Source organism: Polistes dominula, unplaced genomic scaffold (genome assembly GCF_049000335.1).
Source record: "Polistes dominula isolate Pdom_NZ unplaced genomic scaffold, Pdom_raw_medaka contig_21, whole genome shotgun sequence".
Taxonomy (NCBI): Eukaryota; Metazoa; Arthropoda; class Insecta; order Hymenoptera; family Vespidae; genus Polistes; species Polistes dominula.
In genome coordinates this window covers 1,997,851-2,018,208 of record NW_028301061.1, presented here as the reverse complement: position 1 = coordinate 2,018,208, position 20,358 = coordinate 1,997,851, and the positions used below count along the sequence as shown (strand labels likewise).

At 26.4% G+C, this 20,358-nt stretch overlaps 1 protein-coding gene across 1 annotated transcript in view; it reads right to left on the bottom strand.

The window, feature by feature from the left end:
* svp (COUP transcription factor 2) overlaps positions 1-20,358 on the bottom strand; it is a 155,415-nt gene that overhangs the window by 81,526 nt on the left and 53,531 nt on the right. The window contains 2 exon segments of the mRNA XM_089176107.1: positions 5,493-5,708; positions 5,711-6,046. Coding sequence (XP_089032233.1) covers positions 5,493-5,708; positions 5,711-6,046 — 552 coding nt within the window.

The following is a 20,358-nucleotide window of genomic DNA, read 5'->3' as shown; positions in this document are numbered from 1 at the left end:
CGAAATATATATTCTGAAATTATTAACAAAATATCTAAAAAATGAAACATCTAATAATAATAATGATAATAATAATAAATATGATCAACACCTTTCCATTTGATGAAATAATAATAAAAAAAAAAAACACTTGCATTAGGAATATTAAATTATTAAAAAAAATTGTATAACATTTAAAAAAATCATCTAGATGGTATGTAAGATTAGAATCATGAATACAATTCATCTAATATTATCTTTTAATCTAATGTGTGGAAGAATGCATTTTAAAATGATTAAAATAATAGATGTTGGATGACATTAAAAGAAAAGAACATCGATTACTCCATCTACGTTTAACAACTGGTTTTATTGATTTTTATTTTCTTGTTTTTTTTTTTTTTTTTTTTTTTCATTGAACATTCGATGAAACTGTTCTTTTTCAATCATTTGTTCAATCACCTAACTCCTCGTTCTCTCATTTTTTTCATGTTAACATTAAAAGAGAAAAGAGTGGGCGTATCTTATCTGTTGGAGGATAGCATAGGGATTTTTTTTTTTCTTTCATCCATCTGGCTCCGTAACTACGGATCACGTGTCTAATTGTTCGGATAAAATGGTGGAACGAGGGCACGGTGCATAAAGTACGTTTAGCGTTCGCTAGATCGGCTGGTTCCGAAGGTGCTTCAGCTTTCTCCTGTTCATGCTAGTTGTGTTCATGTACACCCGGTGACCCAAGCAACTAAATATTCCAACATTTATTATTATAATCAAATCTTTAAATCATTTCAACGTATTTTTCTAAAACTACTTTAATACCAGAACCAATTTATGAATTTAAGAAACGAGTCATTGAAAAAAATACAAAACAAAATTCTATCCCTTTTTTTAGGTTAACTCAATTAGATCAAATATTCATCGGATAATTTTATATTAATTTTAATTGAATATTATTGTCCCTTTTTTTAAATTCAATTCAAACAAAGATTCTTAAATTTGTTATTTGTAAATGACAAAACGTACACCCCAATTAGGGTAACTTGAGTTGGTCCAAATTATGTTTCTATGTATTATCAAACTATTTGACAATTTTATTTTGTAATTCGTTGTCACGAGAATAATATAAAATGAAAATTGATTATAATAAATGAAAAATAAATAGGGTGAAAGTTAGGATATCATCTAGTGTTAGATTATTTTGCATCACCCCGTATAGGTGCATGTAAATGCATCGTGGCAGATATATTTATGCGAGAGGGTATTACGGAGAGTGCGGTACCTACGTGTATCTTGATGGGAAACACTCCCACGATTATGTGGCATGCAATGCAATTCCCTTTTGCCTTGCCCCAACACACAACCGGCGAGCACCCAACATCGTTTTCTTTCTTTCTTTCTTTATTTATTTCTCTCTCTCTCTCTCATTTTGTGTTTCATTTTCTATCTTTTTTCTTTTTTCTTACTCCCAACAACTCTCCAGTTCGCGTTCTGTATGGATGGCACCAGGTATTAACGATCTAATTAAGAATATGAGCCCTCAGGCATCCGTGAGATTTTATTTCTTTCACTCTCACTCACTCACTCTCTCTCTCTCTCTCTCTCTCTCTCTCTCTCTCTCTTAATCTATCTTTTTTAATTTTTATTTTCTTTTTTTATTTCTCATCATACCATCCAAGATTTTCACTCTTATTCGTGATCGTGTTTCATTTCTTTCTCATTCTCGTTTATCTTATTCTTTAGAAGAAGAACAAATTATCTCGGTTAGATGATAAAAGATCTTTAATGTGATCACGATTAAAAGTGATTATTATAATTAATGCAATTCGTTTAGATTTTTGTTCAATCAATTATTCAAGAATCTAATTATTGAATTGAATTAGAAAGTTTGGGTCGATTAAAATATTTTCAGAAGAAGGTGAGAGGGGGTTTCTTAATCAGATAATCTGATGCTTTGCAATACTTGATGAAGTGAACCTGAAGGATTCTGTTTAATATCTTCAGTGGGACAAATAAAATTGATCTCATATGGTTTAAACCTCAGCCTCAGTTTTAGGGGATTTTTAAATCAGGTGGTATGTTGATTTTTGACAATTGGTACACCGAGTATGATGCCCCTCTACTTCAGTTTGTCAGTGGGACAAATAAAATGTGTCCTGTTATTGGTTTGATCAAATGTGTTTTGCAATTCAACCCTTTTCTGATGATACTTGGTGAAGTGAACCTGTAGGTTTCTGTTTAGTATCTTCAGTGGGACAAATAAAATTGGTCTCATATGGTTTGCACCTCAGCCTCAGTTTTGGGGAATTTTTAAATCAGGTGGTATGTTGATTTTTGACAATTGGTACACCAAGTATGATGCCTTTCTACTTAGGTTTGTAAATGGGACAAATTAAGTAATTGTCCCATTATTGGTTTGATCAAATGTGTTTGCACTTCAACCCTTTTCTGATGATACTTGGTACACCAATTATGATGTCCTTCTATTTCATTTTGTCAATAAGATAAATAAAATAAGTGTCCTGTTATTGGTTTGATCAAAAGTTTGGGTACAAAAATGTTTTTGATCAAAGTGTTTCTAAACTTCAACTCTTTTCCTCAGCACATTTTTACAAATCAACTCGAATATTTCTGGCAACTGAATAAACAAAAAGAATGATTTAAAAAAGAAAATGTTTTGGGGGGTTTGTACAAATGGAAAGTTAGAAGAGATCACCATAAGAATGTTAAGAACTAGTATTGGTGGTGGGATACGAAAAAACGGAAGATCTTTCGTCGTTCTGTAAGAAGAATCGGGGGTCTCGAAAAAGAGTTAAGGAAAAGAAAAAAAAAACAATCAAAAAAAAAAAAAGAGAAAGAGAAAGGTAGAAAGAATTGGCGAGTTGCATAGAAGACAGAAAGAAAGGAGATGAAGAAGAAGAAGAAGGAATAAGAATAAGAAGAGGGTTGAAAAAAAAAGGGAAAAGAAAAAAGGTTGGTAGAAAAAAAGGCGGAAGGTGGATCGCAGGGAATCGGGGCATTAGCATAAGCTAAAACGAACTAAGCGTGCCCATATAGCACAGAAATAAATAGCCTACCATCTTCTATCTATGGGCAGACGTAAGAGGTTTAGTACGGTGCCCTTTTCTCTCTCTCTCTCTCATTCTCCTTCTTTACTTATATTTTGTTCTTTTTCCTTCTTTCTACTTTACAACCAAAAAAAAAAGAAAGTTATTTTTTTCCAATTCAACCCACATCATATCTTTCTCTCTGACATTCGAAAAACCAGATATATATATAAACATTTGTCGGTGTTCAATAATAATTATTAATATTCATTATTTGTTTTTAAATATTGTATATTGTTAAAAGACTTCTGTGTATCTCGTAAATAAAACACTATGATTGTGTTGAAATCAAGTATTTTACGAACGATTCTTGTGGATGTAACTTTGAAAGGGGAATCACATTTTACATACTGCATCGGAAAACTCTAGCGTATGCTTATTATTCACTAGATATATCCCTAGTTAAAACACGCCATCTATGGTAGATTGATCGATTGATTGGCGCCAAATTTGAAACGTTTATTGTTTTACTATTTAAGTTTAATATATAATTAGATAATTGCTTTATAGATTTTTCTTATAATATTATTAATTATTATATAATAATAAAAAAATTTAATTAACGTATCATATTAAAAACAATTAATATATTTTTTACAAATACCTGTATGACTTTTATTTTGTTGTATGTACAATTTTAATGTAAAAATTGTAAGAAAAATTGTTATTTAATTTTTCGATTATATAAAAGAGACAAAAGGTATGATATGGTTGATGGTGGTGGTTTGGTTGGATGGTTAACTCGTTTAGCTAGGGAAGAGAAAGATGGGTTAGGAGATAGTTAGCGGAGTATACTCGGACTCTTTGAACAGACCCTGTGCTTGTCATCGAAAACGAACAGAATGTGAGAGAAAGAGAGAGATAGGAATTGTAGTAGAGTTGACCATCTCTCTAAAGCTGAACCGAGATAGATTCTACAGATTGAAGAGAGAAACAGAAACACTAACTGAGAGAAACAGAGAGAGAATTGTTGGAGATAGGAACGATGAGAAACGTATTGTCTCGCACGTTTCTGTTCGATGACGATCATACCTACAACCACTCCGTTAGTTGGTTCAAGTTGGATGACAGTTACCGTGATCTTATCTACTCGTCGATTAGACGAGTTAGACGTTGAGAGACATTCTAGCTACGAACTTCTTCCGGTTTTAAACCTCGATCGATTGGTTCAAAGGAAAAATATGATACTTTGTTTTTTTTTTTAGGTAGGTCAGCTCTTTCGTGTTGATCATTTTAATCATATTAAATAATGTAATAGATTCTTTTTGATAGTTTTATCAAAGATTTAAGTGTTTAGGTTGTGCTTAATAAGGATTATCAATTTATTTTGTTACAAATGAATATTATTTAGTTGATATTGTTTAATTACGTTATTGGACTTTTTCAGGAATCCCCTAAACTATTGTACCATATATTGATTGATACAATTGTAATTGTTAAATAAAAAATAACAAATGTTATTAATATTTTTCTATTGTTCGAAAAATTCAGATATCTAGGGATTCATCTTACCTTATAAAAATCCTAGATATTTTTATAACTAGCCTAAATATTGGAACACGAGTTAATGCAACTTCAATGTGAGATTGAAGTATTCAATAAATTTGTAAAATGGTTAGAAAGTAATAACAAATTATACGATAAGTTGTTAGTTAACAATTTTAGTATAATTAATTTTGAAAAATTGTTTGCAAAAAGTGAAAAAGAGAGTATGGCGTTTGACCTGGACATGAGAAATAGGAACAATTGGGTATCTACTGTTACATCGTGTGTAGTATTACCAAGTAAAGCCCCCAGTCGATATCGAATGCTGTCTAACCTTCTATTCTCTATCCAGACTACCTTTGGTGAGTTAGCAAACCCATCGAGATAACGTTCGCACACCAACCAACCGACCTTCCGCGAACGGTATTTCTAAACGTGCTTTTCGAGAATGTCAGATAGGAAGTCTTCAAGAGATTCACCTATACTTAGGACTCTCTTATTTTACTTCGATATTGAATATACCCTATACCTTCATTTATATGATAAATTTAATACCCACCCATATATATTTTCCAAACATAAACTATATATTCTTTTTTCAGCCCTTAGATTCATAAAAGTTGCTCATAAAAAATGTGTGTCTAATACAAAAAAAAATAAAACAGATAATGTAAACAATCTTTTGCTTTTATGATAATTGAAAATATTTAGATGAGATTCTAAGTATGATAGAATATAGTAATTAGGGTAATCAGGTATTTAAATTTTGTTATTGGGTTTTAGCAAAAGGTATTATCATCAGGTACCCATGTTGTCTATTATCAAATTAAAACCATAAAAGTAGATACTATGCAATATACATTTTTGTACCTAGTAAAAAAAGAAAGTAAATCCTAAAAGATAATAAAAGGTATTAAATCTTACCTGTCGTGAATAAAACGATAGCCTTGAGACAACTGTATTCGGCTGTGTCAACGTGCAGGGCCTTGAGTTTTTCAACTTGTTCTTGAAAGATTCTAATGTGATCCATGAAAGCTACCACCCGATCGGCAGCCATTGGTGACGCGTGTAAACCGGCAGCTGCCAATAATGGTGCCACACTAAGTGGCATAGAACATTGGCTCGCATTAAGTACAAAAGCTCGCTCCATACTAGCCTCAACAATGCAACCTGATCGGTCACCTGTAGTTCCGGGAAAAATGGTATATTTCTTGCCCATTCTACTGCGGAAAATAAAAGCCTAGCTGCCAATTCGCATATACTATCGATTCCCATGATGTTACTGCTTGCTTGACCGCACGGCCCGTATCTCGTTGTTGTCGGATACGGTTCGGCACGTAACAACATTCCGATATATGACGATAGGTAGGACCCGTTTATACCCGCGCACGATATCGCATCACCGTTCGTCATTGAAAATTGTCCTGGTAATCCTGGCAACGTTGGTTGCGATGCTGGCACGCGACCCCTCTGTACAGCTGAAAATATACAAATTTTTCTAAGTTATTGACATATATTATGTGTTTATATGTATACATATATTAGTTTGTGAATAATTTATTTTCATTCTTATCTTTAAACCATGTTTTTTCGTATTGCTGCCGGATATATACGGCACCTATCTAATAATTTATGTTTGGGAGCGCTGAATTTAGGTAGCATCCATGTGATAATTTGCTTATAAGAGTATGTTAGATATAAATAAGGGTTAGTATTTTTTTTTATTATACTGGGTGTACCAAAATATTAGTACAAATTCGTCAAGTTAATTATACTATCAAATGTAAAATGTATTTATATTTATTTCGAATATTTATTAGATAATCGAGCGTGTTTAATTGAAAATATATTTGTATAATATTTAATAATGCTATTATTATTCAATTAATATTATAATCAATTGATCATAATAATTATAATGATTAATAAGACAAAATAAATGGTTATACGTGTAATTGTAAAAATAAATCACCTAGTCATACTTTGTACGCGACATTTAAATGAAAGTGCCTTATTGCAAACAGGAAAACCGACACCTGGTTGACTCAAGCGAAGAAGACATGTCTTCTTCGAGTATGTGTGTCTATGTATGTGTGTGCAAATATTGTACAACGACAAATAACCCCCATGGATAAGAGTCAACGAGACCGTTCGTTCGTTCCTTGCTGGTGGTAATAGTAATGATGGTGTGTACACCCACCATAGGTCTCATTGTTAATAAAAAAACGTAACAGAGGAAAGGAAGGGAAGTAGAATAAGTTGAAAAAATTAATAACGATGAAAAATATTCAACAATTATTATTTTTTCTAAAGTCTTGTATCATATATTTCATTTCCCCCTTTTTATTCTCCATGATTTTATGAATGTTTATGATGTATTGGAAAAGTAATCAATAAGATTGGTAACTTTCACTCAAAATAATTATTACTTGTTACCATAAACTACGTTACGATCCAATAAATAATATCTCTTAATGATCATATAATGATAAAAAGAGAAAGAGAGTGAGAATAAGTGAGGTTAGGTGAGAGAATGTTGAGGAAAGATAAATAAAATATGTGCAAATTAATTCGGGTTTTTTTTTACTCTTATCTCATTTTATATGCACAATGAAAAAGATTGATTGTACTGAAATAAATGTTGCAAGTTTTGACATGTGCAATTTTAAATGATATATTTTATTTTTGATTTAAAAAAATTGGTATTGCAATTTATTATTTGTTTTACAAATTTACTCATATTTTTCTAATGAGTTTATTCTGAAGTAGGAGAAACATAAGAAAAGAGTACGAAAAAAAATTGATTTATTTAAAAATTTTATGATAATCATAGAATTAAAAATGGGTTTAGATTTTTTGTTTGCAATTACCATAAAGGACAGGAACCTTCTATTATCACTTCCAACCTTTTGTTTTATAGTTCTTCTTTTATTTTTTTTATTATTATTGTTGTTGTTGTTGTTGTTGTTGTTGTGTACCGTTTGCCACGAATCTATTTGCGATTTCAACGTTTCTACTTTCACTTGCAATAACCGTTAAAGGTAAAATGCAACGAATATAATAACCAGTCACATACAAATCAACTGGAGAAAACATCTTCGGAAATTAATAAAAGGGTTCGTCACGATTTTCAACCAATCGATCTATGAAAACTATCGAGAGTAGTAGTAGTAGTAGTAGTAGTAGTAGTAGTAGAAGAATATTATTAGCCAATCATAATATATAAAATGACTTTGATTCTAAATTTATTCTGATAGAAATGATAATTAGATAAAAATGATAAATGATAGGGTAAACTTTCTAAATAAAAAAAAAATTAACAAAAAAATATCACGTAACTAATACGAAAGATAGGATTGTTTATAATAAAAATTGTATATATATATGTACTAATAATAATTCATGGTTTAAAAAATTAAAAATAATTTTACAATGTTGATAGATTATATTGCAAATGTTCGAACGTATTTTGAGAAAATATTTTATTATTTTATTTTTTAAATATAATTAAATTTAATTTAAAATAAATAAATAAATAAATAAATAAATAAATAAATATATATATATATATGTATATAATATATTATATTAAATTTAATTAAATTAATATAATAAAGTATCAAATATATTATACTACATAATTATAAATAATTATAAAATATATTATAATATATAACTACATATATTATTATTATTATTATTATTATTATTATTATTATTATTATTATTATAATTTAATTCTGTTTTACTATAATGAAAATATATAATTATAATTACTTAAAATTCTTTGTGTATGTTAATAATATAAAATAAAACAATCTATCAAAGTTACTTAATTATCTAATATAAATCTTAAAATAATTTATACAACAATTTCAAATACAATTTTATATCTCCAATATATTTATTCTATCAAATATATTTTACAAATATTCTACAACTAATCATCATAGTAAATCATTCATAAATATAAACGATAAAACAATTCTCAAACATCATATTAAAAAAAAAAAAATAAATAAATATAAAAAATATTCAAACGAGACATTGTTAAATTCTTTTGTTTTTTTTTTTTCAAATAAGAAAAAAACTTATGGAAAGAGAAGTAGAAAACAAAAAGGGTGAAATAAGAAGAAGAAGAAGAAGAAGAAGAAGTAGAAGAAGGAATCGAAGGAAGAGGAAGAGATGCACATGCACGCGAACGAGTGGGGTACAAGTGAGGTGGTAGGAGGTTAAAAGAGGGGAGAGTGGGGGAAGGTGGACAGTTAGAAAGACGGATAGGAGAAAAAAAAATAAAAAAATAAAAAATAAAAAGCAAGAGAGAGAGAGAGAGAGAGAGGATACGAGTCCTGCAGTACGCAAGGAGAAACGGCACCCTGCTGTGAAACGCCTGGATTCCAACCTTCGCCCTACGGCTAACGAACGAATGGACTCCCTTCGTATCTTCTTTCTTTTTTTATATTTTTATTTTTATTTTTTATTTTTTTTTTTTTATATTTCTTTATTTGTTGTATTTTTTCTTCTTTTATCTTTGCTTCTGCACCCCCGTCTTTTCGAAGTCCCTTGTCCATTGCCTTTTTAGTTCCGCAAGAGAAAACTATGTTCGAACATCGGCACGATTTTATATTTGAATTATTATTATTATTATTATTATTATTGTACAATAATTAAATTAAACTATTTAGACTAATTAATTTTAAATAAGATCACGATAAATAATTATTTCCAAATGTTTATTACATTGATTTGATATTTTCTTCTACTACTTTGTCTTCTTTTTCGTTTTAATGATCAAAGATTTGAGATTAGGGTTGAAGTATTAAGGATTACGATAGAATTACGTAATGACGAGAATGTGACGCGTTAAAACAAGAGATAAACTTGTCCTTTAGTGCATGCGGGTGAGCTTGTTCAGATCCGGTTGGATAAGAGAAAGAATGATTCATTGGCAGTAATTTTTTTTTTTTTTGCTAACAGTGACTAGGCTTTCGAACGAGAAAATTCCAAATCGTAGACTAAGGATAAAGGATGTTATATGTCCTGTAGAAAATAATATACTCAATTCATCATAATTCATTGTTTCATTGTTATAAATTAAACAATTTCATAATATTAATCCTCTAATATATATAAATTACGTGTCACGTTGTTTGTTCGCAATGGACTCCTAAACTACTGAACCGATTTTAATCAAATTTTGCACACTGTATGCAATTTTATCCAACTTGAAAGATAGGATTGTTAATATCTCAATTTATTGCGAATTATTTCAGTTTATTAACAAAGAGTCATGATTATCTCTGTTAGTTTGATAAGATTCTAACAGATCGCGGTATAGACGTGTGTATCGGACTAATTGTGAGCTACAGCAACGCGTGACTGGACACCCCTAGTAATTATATATATTATTTCATAAATTATAATTTAAATTAATTCCAATTTCATAATTGTAATTCAGTTGTACACTATTACAAATATTAATTACTATCTAATACTATTACTATTGCTATATAATATAATATTATTAATTATACATATTATTCAATAAATTATTATCTGAAATAATACAAATTTCATAATTGTAATTCAGTTGTACACTATTGCAAATATTAATTAGTATCTAATACAATATTAATAATTATATATATATATATATATATATATATATAATATTCAATAAATTATTAATTAAAGTAGTTCAACTTTCATAAAAATATTATCAATTACATATACAAAAAACAAAATCAATATAAACCGATAATATCTTGAAATAAACTAAAAGAGGTATGAATACTTTATCCACTACTATTCTCGATCTTTCTCTTAAGGAAGAACTCGAATTGGCGTATGCAGATTTGGTACCGTTAGCAACTCTACCTGTCGTTGTTTATTCAGCTTACTATTCCTCTCTCTTTCTCTCTCTCTCTCTCTCTCTTTCTCTCTTTCTTACTCTCTCATTTCAATACAAGTAAAAAGAAAAGTTTCAAAGGTTTCACTATAGAAGTATACCTTTTCTACATACATATATACATACATACATTTATATATATATATATTCTTAATCGAACTTTGATATATACATATATATATATAGATATACCAATACACCATATACATTATATATATATATATATATATATATATATATATATATATATATATATAAACAAATACAAAATGTATGCTTAGTAATCGTGAGGTGTTTCATTCTCGCGTGACGTCGACACAGTTCGTGTAAGATCGGACACTACGAGCTGTGAGTTTCACCTCGTTAAGAGGTGTCTCCTTCCCCCCTTGCCACCTTAACCCCGCCTCCCCCCCGCCTCCCCCCCGCCTCCCCCCCAGTCCCTCTCCCAGATAAGACCATGAAGAAGACCAGAAGAAGAAGAAGGAAGATGCTTCTCTTAAGCTTCTGCTGAACGAGCTACATTCAACTGGAATAAATTTCAGAGCCGTGAACTTCCTACGTTTACGATCCATAAACATCAATGACAGACGGAGAAATTGAGGAATTCGATGCTAACTCAAGAGGATAAGGAAAGAAATATATGTGTATGTGTGTGTGTATGTATATATACGTATGTATAAGTGTATGAGAATGTCGGTTATATAGAGTCGCATCTTTGAAAAAGTTCATCGGGGGACGTGGATTGATGATCCTGTAAGGTTTCTTTCAAAGTGTTAGTTAGAATGTGAGTTAAGAGAAAGATGAAAGGATTGTTATACAGTTTCGTTTCTTTCTCACCTATCTGTCCCAACATATTCTTACACACTGTATCTTTTTTTTTTTTCTTGTTTTTTAAATCGTTTTAGTTACGTACAATGAGCCCAAGGATCGTTGAAAATAATTATAAACATGATTATGGTGGTGGTAGAATGATGATCAATCTTCACACGAGTTTTACTATACACTTCGATAATAAACGAATTATTGGTATGCCATGGATAATGGTTATGGTTGAATGTTCAGAATATTATAGAAAGAAAGAGTAAAAATGAGGGATAGATGTATATATTTGTGTATGTGCGTGTGTGTGTGTGTGTTGGTGATGATGATAATGATGATGATGATGATGATGATAAAGTGGGGGAAGTTTGAGCACCCGTCGAGCGTGTGATTTAAAATGCTAATTTTTTTCGTTTACAACGACAGCTAAGTTGATTAAGATGGTTCGATGGTATATATAAGAATTTCATTAACGTTTTTAGTTACGTTTAGTTAGGATAGTTTAGATAAAAAATATTTCTTTTTTTTTTTTTACGACTATTATAAAAACTAGACAAAATGTAGTAGTGATGGTGGTGGTGATGGTTATTATGGTAGTTTGAAGTTCGTTGATGTGTATTTTAATGAAGTGTTTCTCGATAGATTACAGTAGTTTTCTTTTTTCTTTTGTTTAGAATTTTATTTATGAACAATTAATACGAATATATTTTTATTAATATATCGTTAAATTTTTATATTAATTTAGTAAATTATAACAACACATAAAATAATATCACAATTAGAATGTAATTGAGATTTCTAGCACTTGAATACGCTATCTGGTGGCTAAATTCCAAATTACAGTAGATAGATCGAATTGCTATGCCACGTGGGATCTCTAGCACTTGAATACGCTATCTGGTGGCTAAATTCCAAATTACAGTAGATAGATCGAATTGCTATGCCACGTGGGATCTCTAGCACTTGAATACGCTATCTGGTGGTTAAATTCAAAATTACAGTAGATAGGTCGAATTACTACGCCACGCCCCTGCCAGAGATCCCAATACGTGACAAAAAAATAGAAAAAAGTAAGGTTATGTCGTATTTAAATTGAAATAATTGAATTGAAATACCGCGCCACCTATTGAAAAATTACAGTAACTCGAAACTTAGATAACCTCTAAATACTAAATCGTTAAATTAATATTTCATCTTTGAAATTTAAATTTCGAAAAATATTTTAATTTATTTTTAATAAAAGTACATTTTTTTTTTTTTGTTAGTAGTAAAATTAAATATTTATTGTAATTTATTAATTATTAAAATTATTTGACAAATAATTATACACCAATGTTTTTTTTTTTTTTTTTTTTTTTTAATTTACCAATAAACCATCTGATGAATAATTGAAAAAAGGAAATCAGGGAAAATTGTGAATCTTTTTGAGAATTTTTTTGTCCATTTTGAAAGATGCCTAAACGATGACCTATTGACCTCAAGCGGATAGCTCACATGTAGGTCGTTGCAGATGTCGGAGAAATTGTAGGCGTATGGATTCTTCTTTTACTCTTTCACTCTTTTTCCCTTTTTTTCCTCCCCGAATACCACCCTTCACCCTCCTACCCATCTCCCGGTCACCCATCATCGACATTTTTCTTTTTCATTTTTTTTTTTATTTAACATTTAACATTATTTTAAAGTATATTTCTTTTTTTTTATGGCTAATAAGTTATTCGAAAAATAATAATACTAATCATGATTTTTATGTTTATGCAATTAACAGTATTGCATAATAAATCAACTGTAATTTTTGTGTAAAAAATACATTTTGTTTTCTCTGTTCGATTAATACGACACACTGAATTGATCGTAAATATTATTTTTACGAGATATTCTTTTGGTCATATATATGTTAATAAATGAAAAAACATAACCTAACTTGCTTTCTATTTTTTTGTATTTTATTTTATTCGTATTTTCATTTTAAGATAAAATATATACAGGTAAAATATATTTGCTTATTATTTTCATTCTTTCGACATTTTATTTTGTAACTTGTAATAATTGTATTAAATTCATTTTGATAATATTCATAAAAAAGGATAATATTAATTTTATTTAATTAATACCTACTGTATAAAATTAATTTTGATAATATTAATTAAAAAGTAAATTAATATTAGTACAATAGTTAATAATATTAGTAAAATAATTAATAATATTAGTAAAAAAAGGATAATATTAATTATAATTAATTAATACTGTATAAAATTAGTTTTGATAATATTAATTAAAAAAGTAAATTAATATTAGTACAATAGATAATAATATTAGTAAAATAGATAATATTATATTATAATTAATTAATACTGTATAAAATTAATTTTTTATAATATTAATAAAAAAGATAATAATAATTATTATTAATTAATACTGTATAAAATTAGTTTTGATAATATTAATATAAGAGTATATTAATATTAGTACAATAGTTAATGATATTAGTAAAATAGATAATAATATTAATAAAAAAAAGATAATATTAATTATAATTAATAAATACTGTATAAAATTATTTTTCTTTATAATATTAATAAAAAAGAGAAAACAAAGAAACCTAGAAAACTCTAAAAAAAAAACTCATCCTAACCTAAAAACTTTCTAATTATAGAATCAAACAAAAGGTAAAACATAAAAAAATATTTACAAAAATATCTGCAAAAATATATAAAAAAAAAAAAAAGAAATTACTTCCAAGATATATTTTCAACGATTATTATCTTTTTATATTTCAGTAAATACATTGTTAAAGAATCATCTATTGGTTTGATCTAACATTAAAAAAGTTTGTCGAGTACTTTAAACGAGAGTGCAACGATAAGTATCTACGTGGATGATTCGACTCTGTAAAAAAAGGTCTTTCTTTTACTATTTCTTTCTTTCATTCCTTTCTTTCTTTCTTTTCTATCTTCTCTCTCTCTCTTTCTCTCTTTCGTGGCTTTTAAGTTCGTCCGTGTTGAACAACGTCGTTCGCCATTAAAGTTATAGGCGCGACTTCTCGGACAAGGGAGAGGAGAAGAAGAAAACGATAAGTAGACAGTTCTTTTATCTCGAACTAGGTCGTGACGTTAGTACGATAGTCGGTTCGTATATTGAGAGACACAACCTCGATAGAAAAGAAAGAGAAAGAAAAAGAACAAAATATTATATATATATATGTATATAATATATAATGTAAAATATATGCCCCCCCCCCCCAACCCATAATTATGCAAGTGGTCTAATTGTAACTCAAGATTTTAAATTAAAATCAGTTTATATATATGATCTGATATATTAACTGATATAATACAAACATTAAACTGTTATATTAATCATTAATGATTACATGTTATATAACTATATATATATATATATATATATATAGTTATATAATATTATAATAATTATTTCATAATAATAAAATATATATAATACTAATAAAATAAATAAAATATTATAATATAATATAATTATATTTTATAATTAATTATAATATTATAATTAAAATAATAATTACAATATATAATAAAATTATAATATTATATAATATTATATAATATTATATTAATTATAATATTTTGTAATATATAAAAATTATAATAATATAATATTATAATTAAAATAATAATTACATTATAATAAAATTATATATTATAATTGATTATAATATTATATAATTACAATTAATTATAATATTATGTAATTATAATTACAATATAATACAATATATATATAATAATAATAAAATAAATAAAAAAATTGATTATAAAATACTCTATAATAAAATAACTTAAGTATATGAAAAAAAAAAATATATAAAAATCGAAGTAGTTAGTTATGTTCAAATATCCAAATAATTGAATTGTAATAAAATGCCATCTATTGAAAGCATACAGAACCTGGAGACTTATATAACCTCTAAATAATAAATTCTTAAATTAAACATAACAAAATATATAAATGATTTAAACCACATTCATAGTTATGGCAACATATATAATAAAATAATCATTCATTTGTCATTAATCATTTGTTTCAATTAATAATATTTTTATTTAATATATATGATCAATAATTTAATCAGATTTTAAGATATTAAGAGAGAATATTAAATGTGTACGTAAAAAATCAATTAAATAATAATATGAATCTGAATTCATAATTAATTCATTTAGATTGTAATCTTTTACATCTTAATATGATTAATTATTTATTCAGATAATATTAGTAGATATCATGCTTCTGATAGAATATTACAAAAATTCATTGTGTCAGATGTCATGAATCATAATCCCTATATAACTAATTGATTCTAATTCTAATACTTTTCTCATCTTATCAAAATATAATTAAGTCTTTATTTAGATCTTATTGTTAATTTAATATGAAAGTTTTGACAGAATATTAATGAAGTATTCCGAAAATATTATTCAGATGTCATGTATTTTTAATTCTTAATTAATTGATTTCAATTCAATTTCTGTAGATTTTAATATATTAATTTCTAATTAATTAATTTCAATTCAATTTCTGTAGATTTTTAAAGATTAATTTCTAATTAATTAATTTCAATTCAATTCCTGTAGATTTTAATATAATAATTCCTAATTAATTGATTTTAATTCAATTCCTGTAGATTTTAAAATATTAATTTCTAATTAATTAATTTCAATTCAATTCCTGTAGATTTTTAAAGATTAATTTCTAATTAATTAATTTCAATTCAATTCCTGTAGATTTTAATATAATAATTCCTAATTAATTGATTTCAATTCAATTCCTGTAGATTTTAATATAATAATTCCTAATTAATTGATTTCAATTCAATTCCTGTAGATTTTAATATATTAATTCCTAATTAATTAATTTCAATACATTTCTGTAGATTTTAATATATTAATTTCTAATTAATTAATTTCAATTCAATTTCTGTAGATTTTTAAAGATTAATTTCTAATTAATTAATTTCAATTCAATTCCTGTAGATTTTAAAATATTAATTCCTAATTAATTAATATTAATTTGAATCTCTTTCATACTTTCAAAAAATATTAATTATTTACTTAGTTATCATGCTTTTGACAAAATATTAAAAAAAAAAAAAAATAATATCAAAGATGTATATAAATAAATAAATAAATAATTCCCAAAATTTCCACCTAATTTCTTACAAATTAAAACCCATTTGTATATAAACAAAAATATAACAACTTATTTAATAAATTTCTAAATTGTATAAATACTAATTTCTAATTTACATAATAACTAATTTCTAATAAATATAATAAAAATAATAAAATATAATAATAATTTCTATTTATACAGGGTGATTCTTGGAACGGAGACGAGTAATAACTTTTTTTAAGTAACAATAGAAAAAAATCATAAAGAAAAAAGTTATATGACACAACAAATGTCAACTTTCTATGACCTTACTTTTTTTGAAAATGCATCGATGCACCCACCACATGCAGTTGCACTTTTTTTTTTTAAACGAAACTTCATATTTTTTTTTTTTTTACACTATTCCATTCCTTTATTTATTCTGCGTTAAAAAGTATTCAGTGAAGATCATCGAAATATTAATACTTTACGAAATAATAAATAATATAATAATTAATTTCTAATAATATTGAGACGTATTAAAAAATCTAAACAATGTGTTTAATAAACAATTGGAATGTTTCTGGACAAGTAATCTTAATAAATCTCATTCAAGTAATTTCTAAGTATTATAAACCTGTTAGAAGAAACTACAAAGTAATAAAGTATCATAGCTAAAAATAGTCATTAGAAATAGTTTCATTCTTTTCTTGTGTTAAATAATGTCACACATATTATTCCTTAAAGTCAACTAACTTGTGAAGGTGATAGAAAACTTTGAACTTAAGTAGTGTATTTTTTTCTTTTTTTTTTTAATTATTTATCGAATAAATTGCAATATGTGAATTAACACACATTAATAGATCCCCTTTTAAAAGAATTTCATTCGTACTAATTATCTAACTGAATGTAACGAGACAACAACAACAACAACAACAACCATTACTGTGGAATCTTGATCTTTGATCTTGAGAAATAACTTTTTTTTTTTTAAACAAAATGAATGAGTGAGTGAGAGAGAGAGAGAGAGAGAGAGAGAGAGAGAGAGGGAATGAGAGAAAGAGTGAGAGAGAAACATTGGTATGTGAAAAGGAGAAGAAACATTTCTAATAAAAATGTTTATACCGTGTTAAAAGATAGATGGATAGATAGATTAGTAGATAATTTACTAGGGGTTTTAATCGTTTGATTTAAAAGGTAAATAGAAGATGAATTTAAACGTAAATGGCAAGACTTAATTAACCCCGTACACAGACGATATTTGAAATAGTCAAATAAGAGAAAGGTATGCTCAATCTATTTGCAAATAATGAATTAAATATATTTTTCATGAATAATTAACGAAGAAAATAATTATAGATTTAATATTAATGATATATCATTATGAAATATATCATTGAAAAATAATTTAGTTAATTATTAGTTTAATTAATTAATTTAGTAAATAATTATAGTTATTAATTATTAAATTAAATTTATTTATTACATTTAGTAAATAATAATTAAATAAAATATTTTATTATTTTAATAATAATATATAATTATATATTATTTAGTATATTATAATTTATTAATTATATATTAATTAATAATATATAATAATATATATATTTATTATATATTTAATAATAATAATATATTATTATATAATTTTGTATTATATAATTATTAAAATATAATTTAATATATATATATATAAATTTAATAAAAATAATAATTAAATAAAATATTTTATTATTTTAATAATAATATATTATTTACTAAATTAATTTATGTTAGTTAATTTTAATTTAGTAAATAATAATAATTAAATATAATAATCAAATGATTAATTCCTTATAATCGAATATTATAATTAATATTATAATTAATATTAATATTAATTGTTGATTTAGTTTTAGTAATACAAAAAAAATTCTAATATTTTATTATGTTATTAAATAAATAGATAAATATTTTACGTTGATATTATTAATTGAATTTATCTACATTTTGATACAGGAGTATTAAAATGCAATGTATTTTTTAGAAAATAAAAGAAAAATACAATAAATAACAAATAATAGAAAACTAGAGAGGTGTATTAGTATAATATATCTTTTCGAAAGGATACAACACGGAAGAATTTTTGTTATGTTCCTAATAAGTAGGTGTTCGTATCCTCGGGGCCCTAAGTTCCGGTTTCTAGGTGCAAACCTTTTCTCGAGTAGCTTGCAATAGTTCGCTTAAAAATTTTCTATTAAATTTCTAACTCATATTATTGTTGTCCCATTATTTATTATTTTTAACATCTTTAATAACAACAAATCATTATACTTGATTTGATAGTAATCAAAAATGATCAAATAAACTAACAAGTATCATTAATTAATCAGAATGATATACACATGTTAATAAAATCAATTTAATAATAATATTACTAATATAATATTCTAATTGTATTAGTTGTAAGTGTAATTTTATGAAAGATCAAATTAGTATTATCGAATAACCTAATTGCAAAGCGTTAAACTTGAATATTAATAGTCGATGACAAGAACTAGACCTACTCTTACAATAATTATAATTAACTTTAAAACTATTACACATACATACACACACATAGATATTATAAGATCTTTAAACGATCATCCGGTTTCTAAAAGACCTTGGTAATCGATTATTATACTCCTTTCTCAAGTCGAGTACGTTTTCACCGGTCGTAGAACCGGACTCGATGAATCTCTCGTGAACCTCTTACACGTTTTTTATTTTTTTATTTTCCAGATAGATATAGTTTGAATGAATTTAGGAAGAAGAAAAAAGTACGAAAAGTGTGTCTGTGTGTGTATGTGTGTATGCATGTGTATGTCAGAAAGAGGATAGATAAAATTAAATATATTGGATCTTTTCTACAAACTTTCTAACTCTCACCGATGATGATTTCGACATAATAAATGTGACGAATTGAGAAATAAACTCATTAATGAAATATATTATATCAAATATATTATAAATTGTATAAAATGTTTGTGTGTGTGTGTGTGTTGTGTGTGTAACTACAGTAATCAAACAAGAGAAAAACATTAAGGAAATGTTTTATATAAATATTGAATGTATTGATCACGTGTTGCTACGGTTTTGTTATAAACTATTAATATAATATAATTCTAAATTATATTTAGTAAATTATATAACAAGATACAAAATAATACAACAATTAGTAATGGAATAAATAAAATAATATTACTCCAAAAAATATACAAAGTAAGGTTAGTTATGACATGAATATATCGAAATAATTAAATTGCGATACATCGCCATCTATTGAATACTTAAATAACAACCTAGGGATCTAGATAACCTCTAAATAATAAATCTTTCAATTGATATTTTATTTAATTGAATATTTAAAAATGAAGAACAATTGTATTGATGATACACATATGTGTGTGTTATTTTATTATAAATTAAAACTAATCGATTTACAGGGTTATAATTTCTGTATATGTATATATATATATATATATATGTGTTGGTGATCCTTCCTTCTTCTCATGGGGATTTAAATCCTCGTGGATTTACGAGATCTCGAGTGGCTTTGTTTCACTGGCACTCGGCCCGATTGCATTTTGAAATATTGTTGCACACAGGTAGTAGCAAAGGATGTACTTCTTCTACTACTACTACTACTACTATTACTACTTGCGAGATATCTCGATATAAAAGCTAAGTTAAACTCGCGAATATGGAAAAGGTCGATGGTGTCACGATTTCTCCCTCTCTATTATTCTCCATAGAACATTTAAAAGGTTCCATCTTAAGTTTTACCGTTGGTGACATCGATCAAGAAATACTGTTGCACAGTATGCAACATGCATTCCATACTGTAGAAATGTTTCAATGAAATTTATGTTTTTACTCGATCAATTATTTACAATATATTTTTTTCTTTCT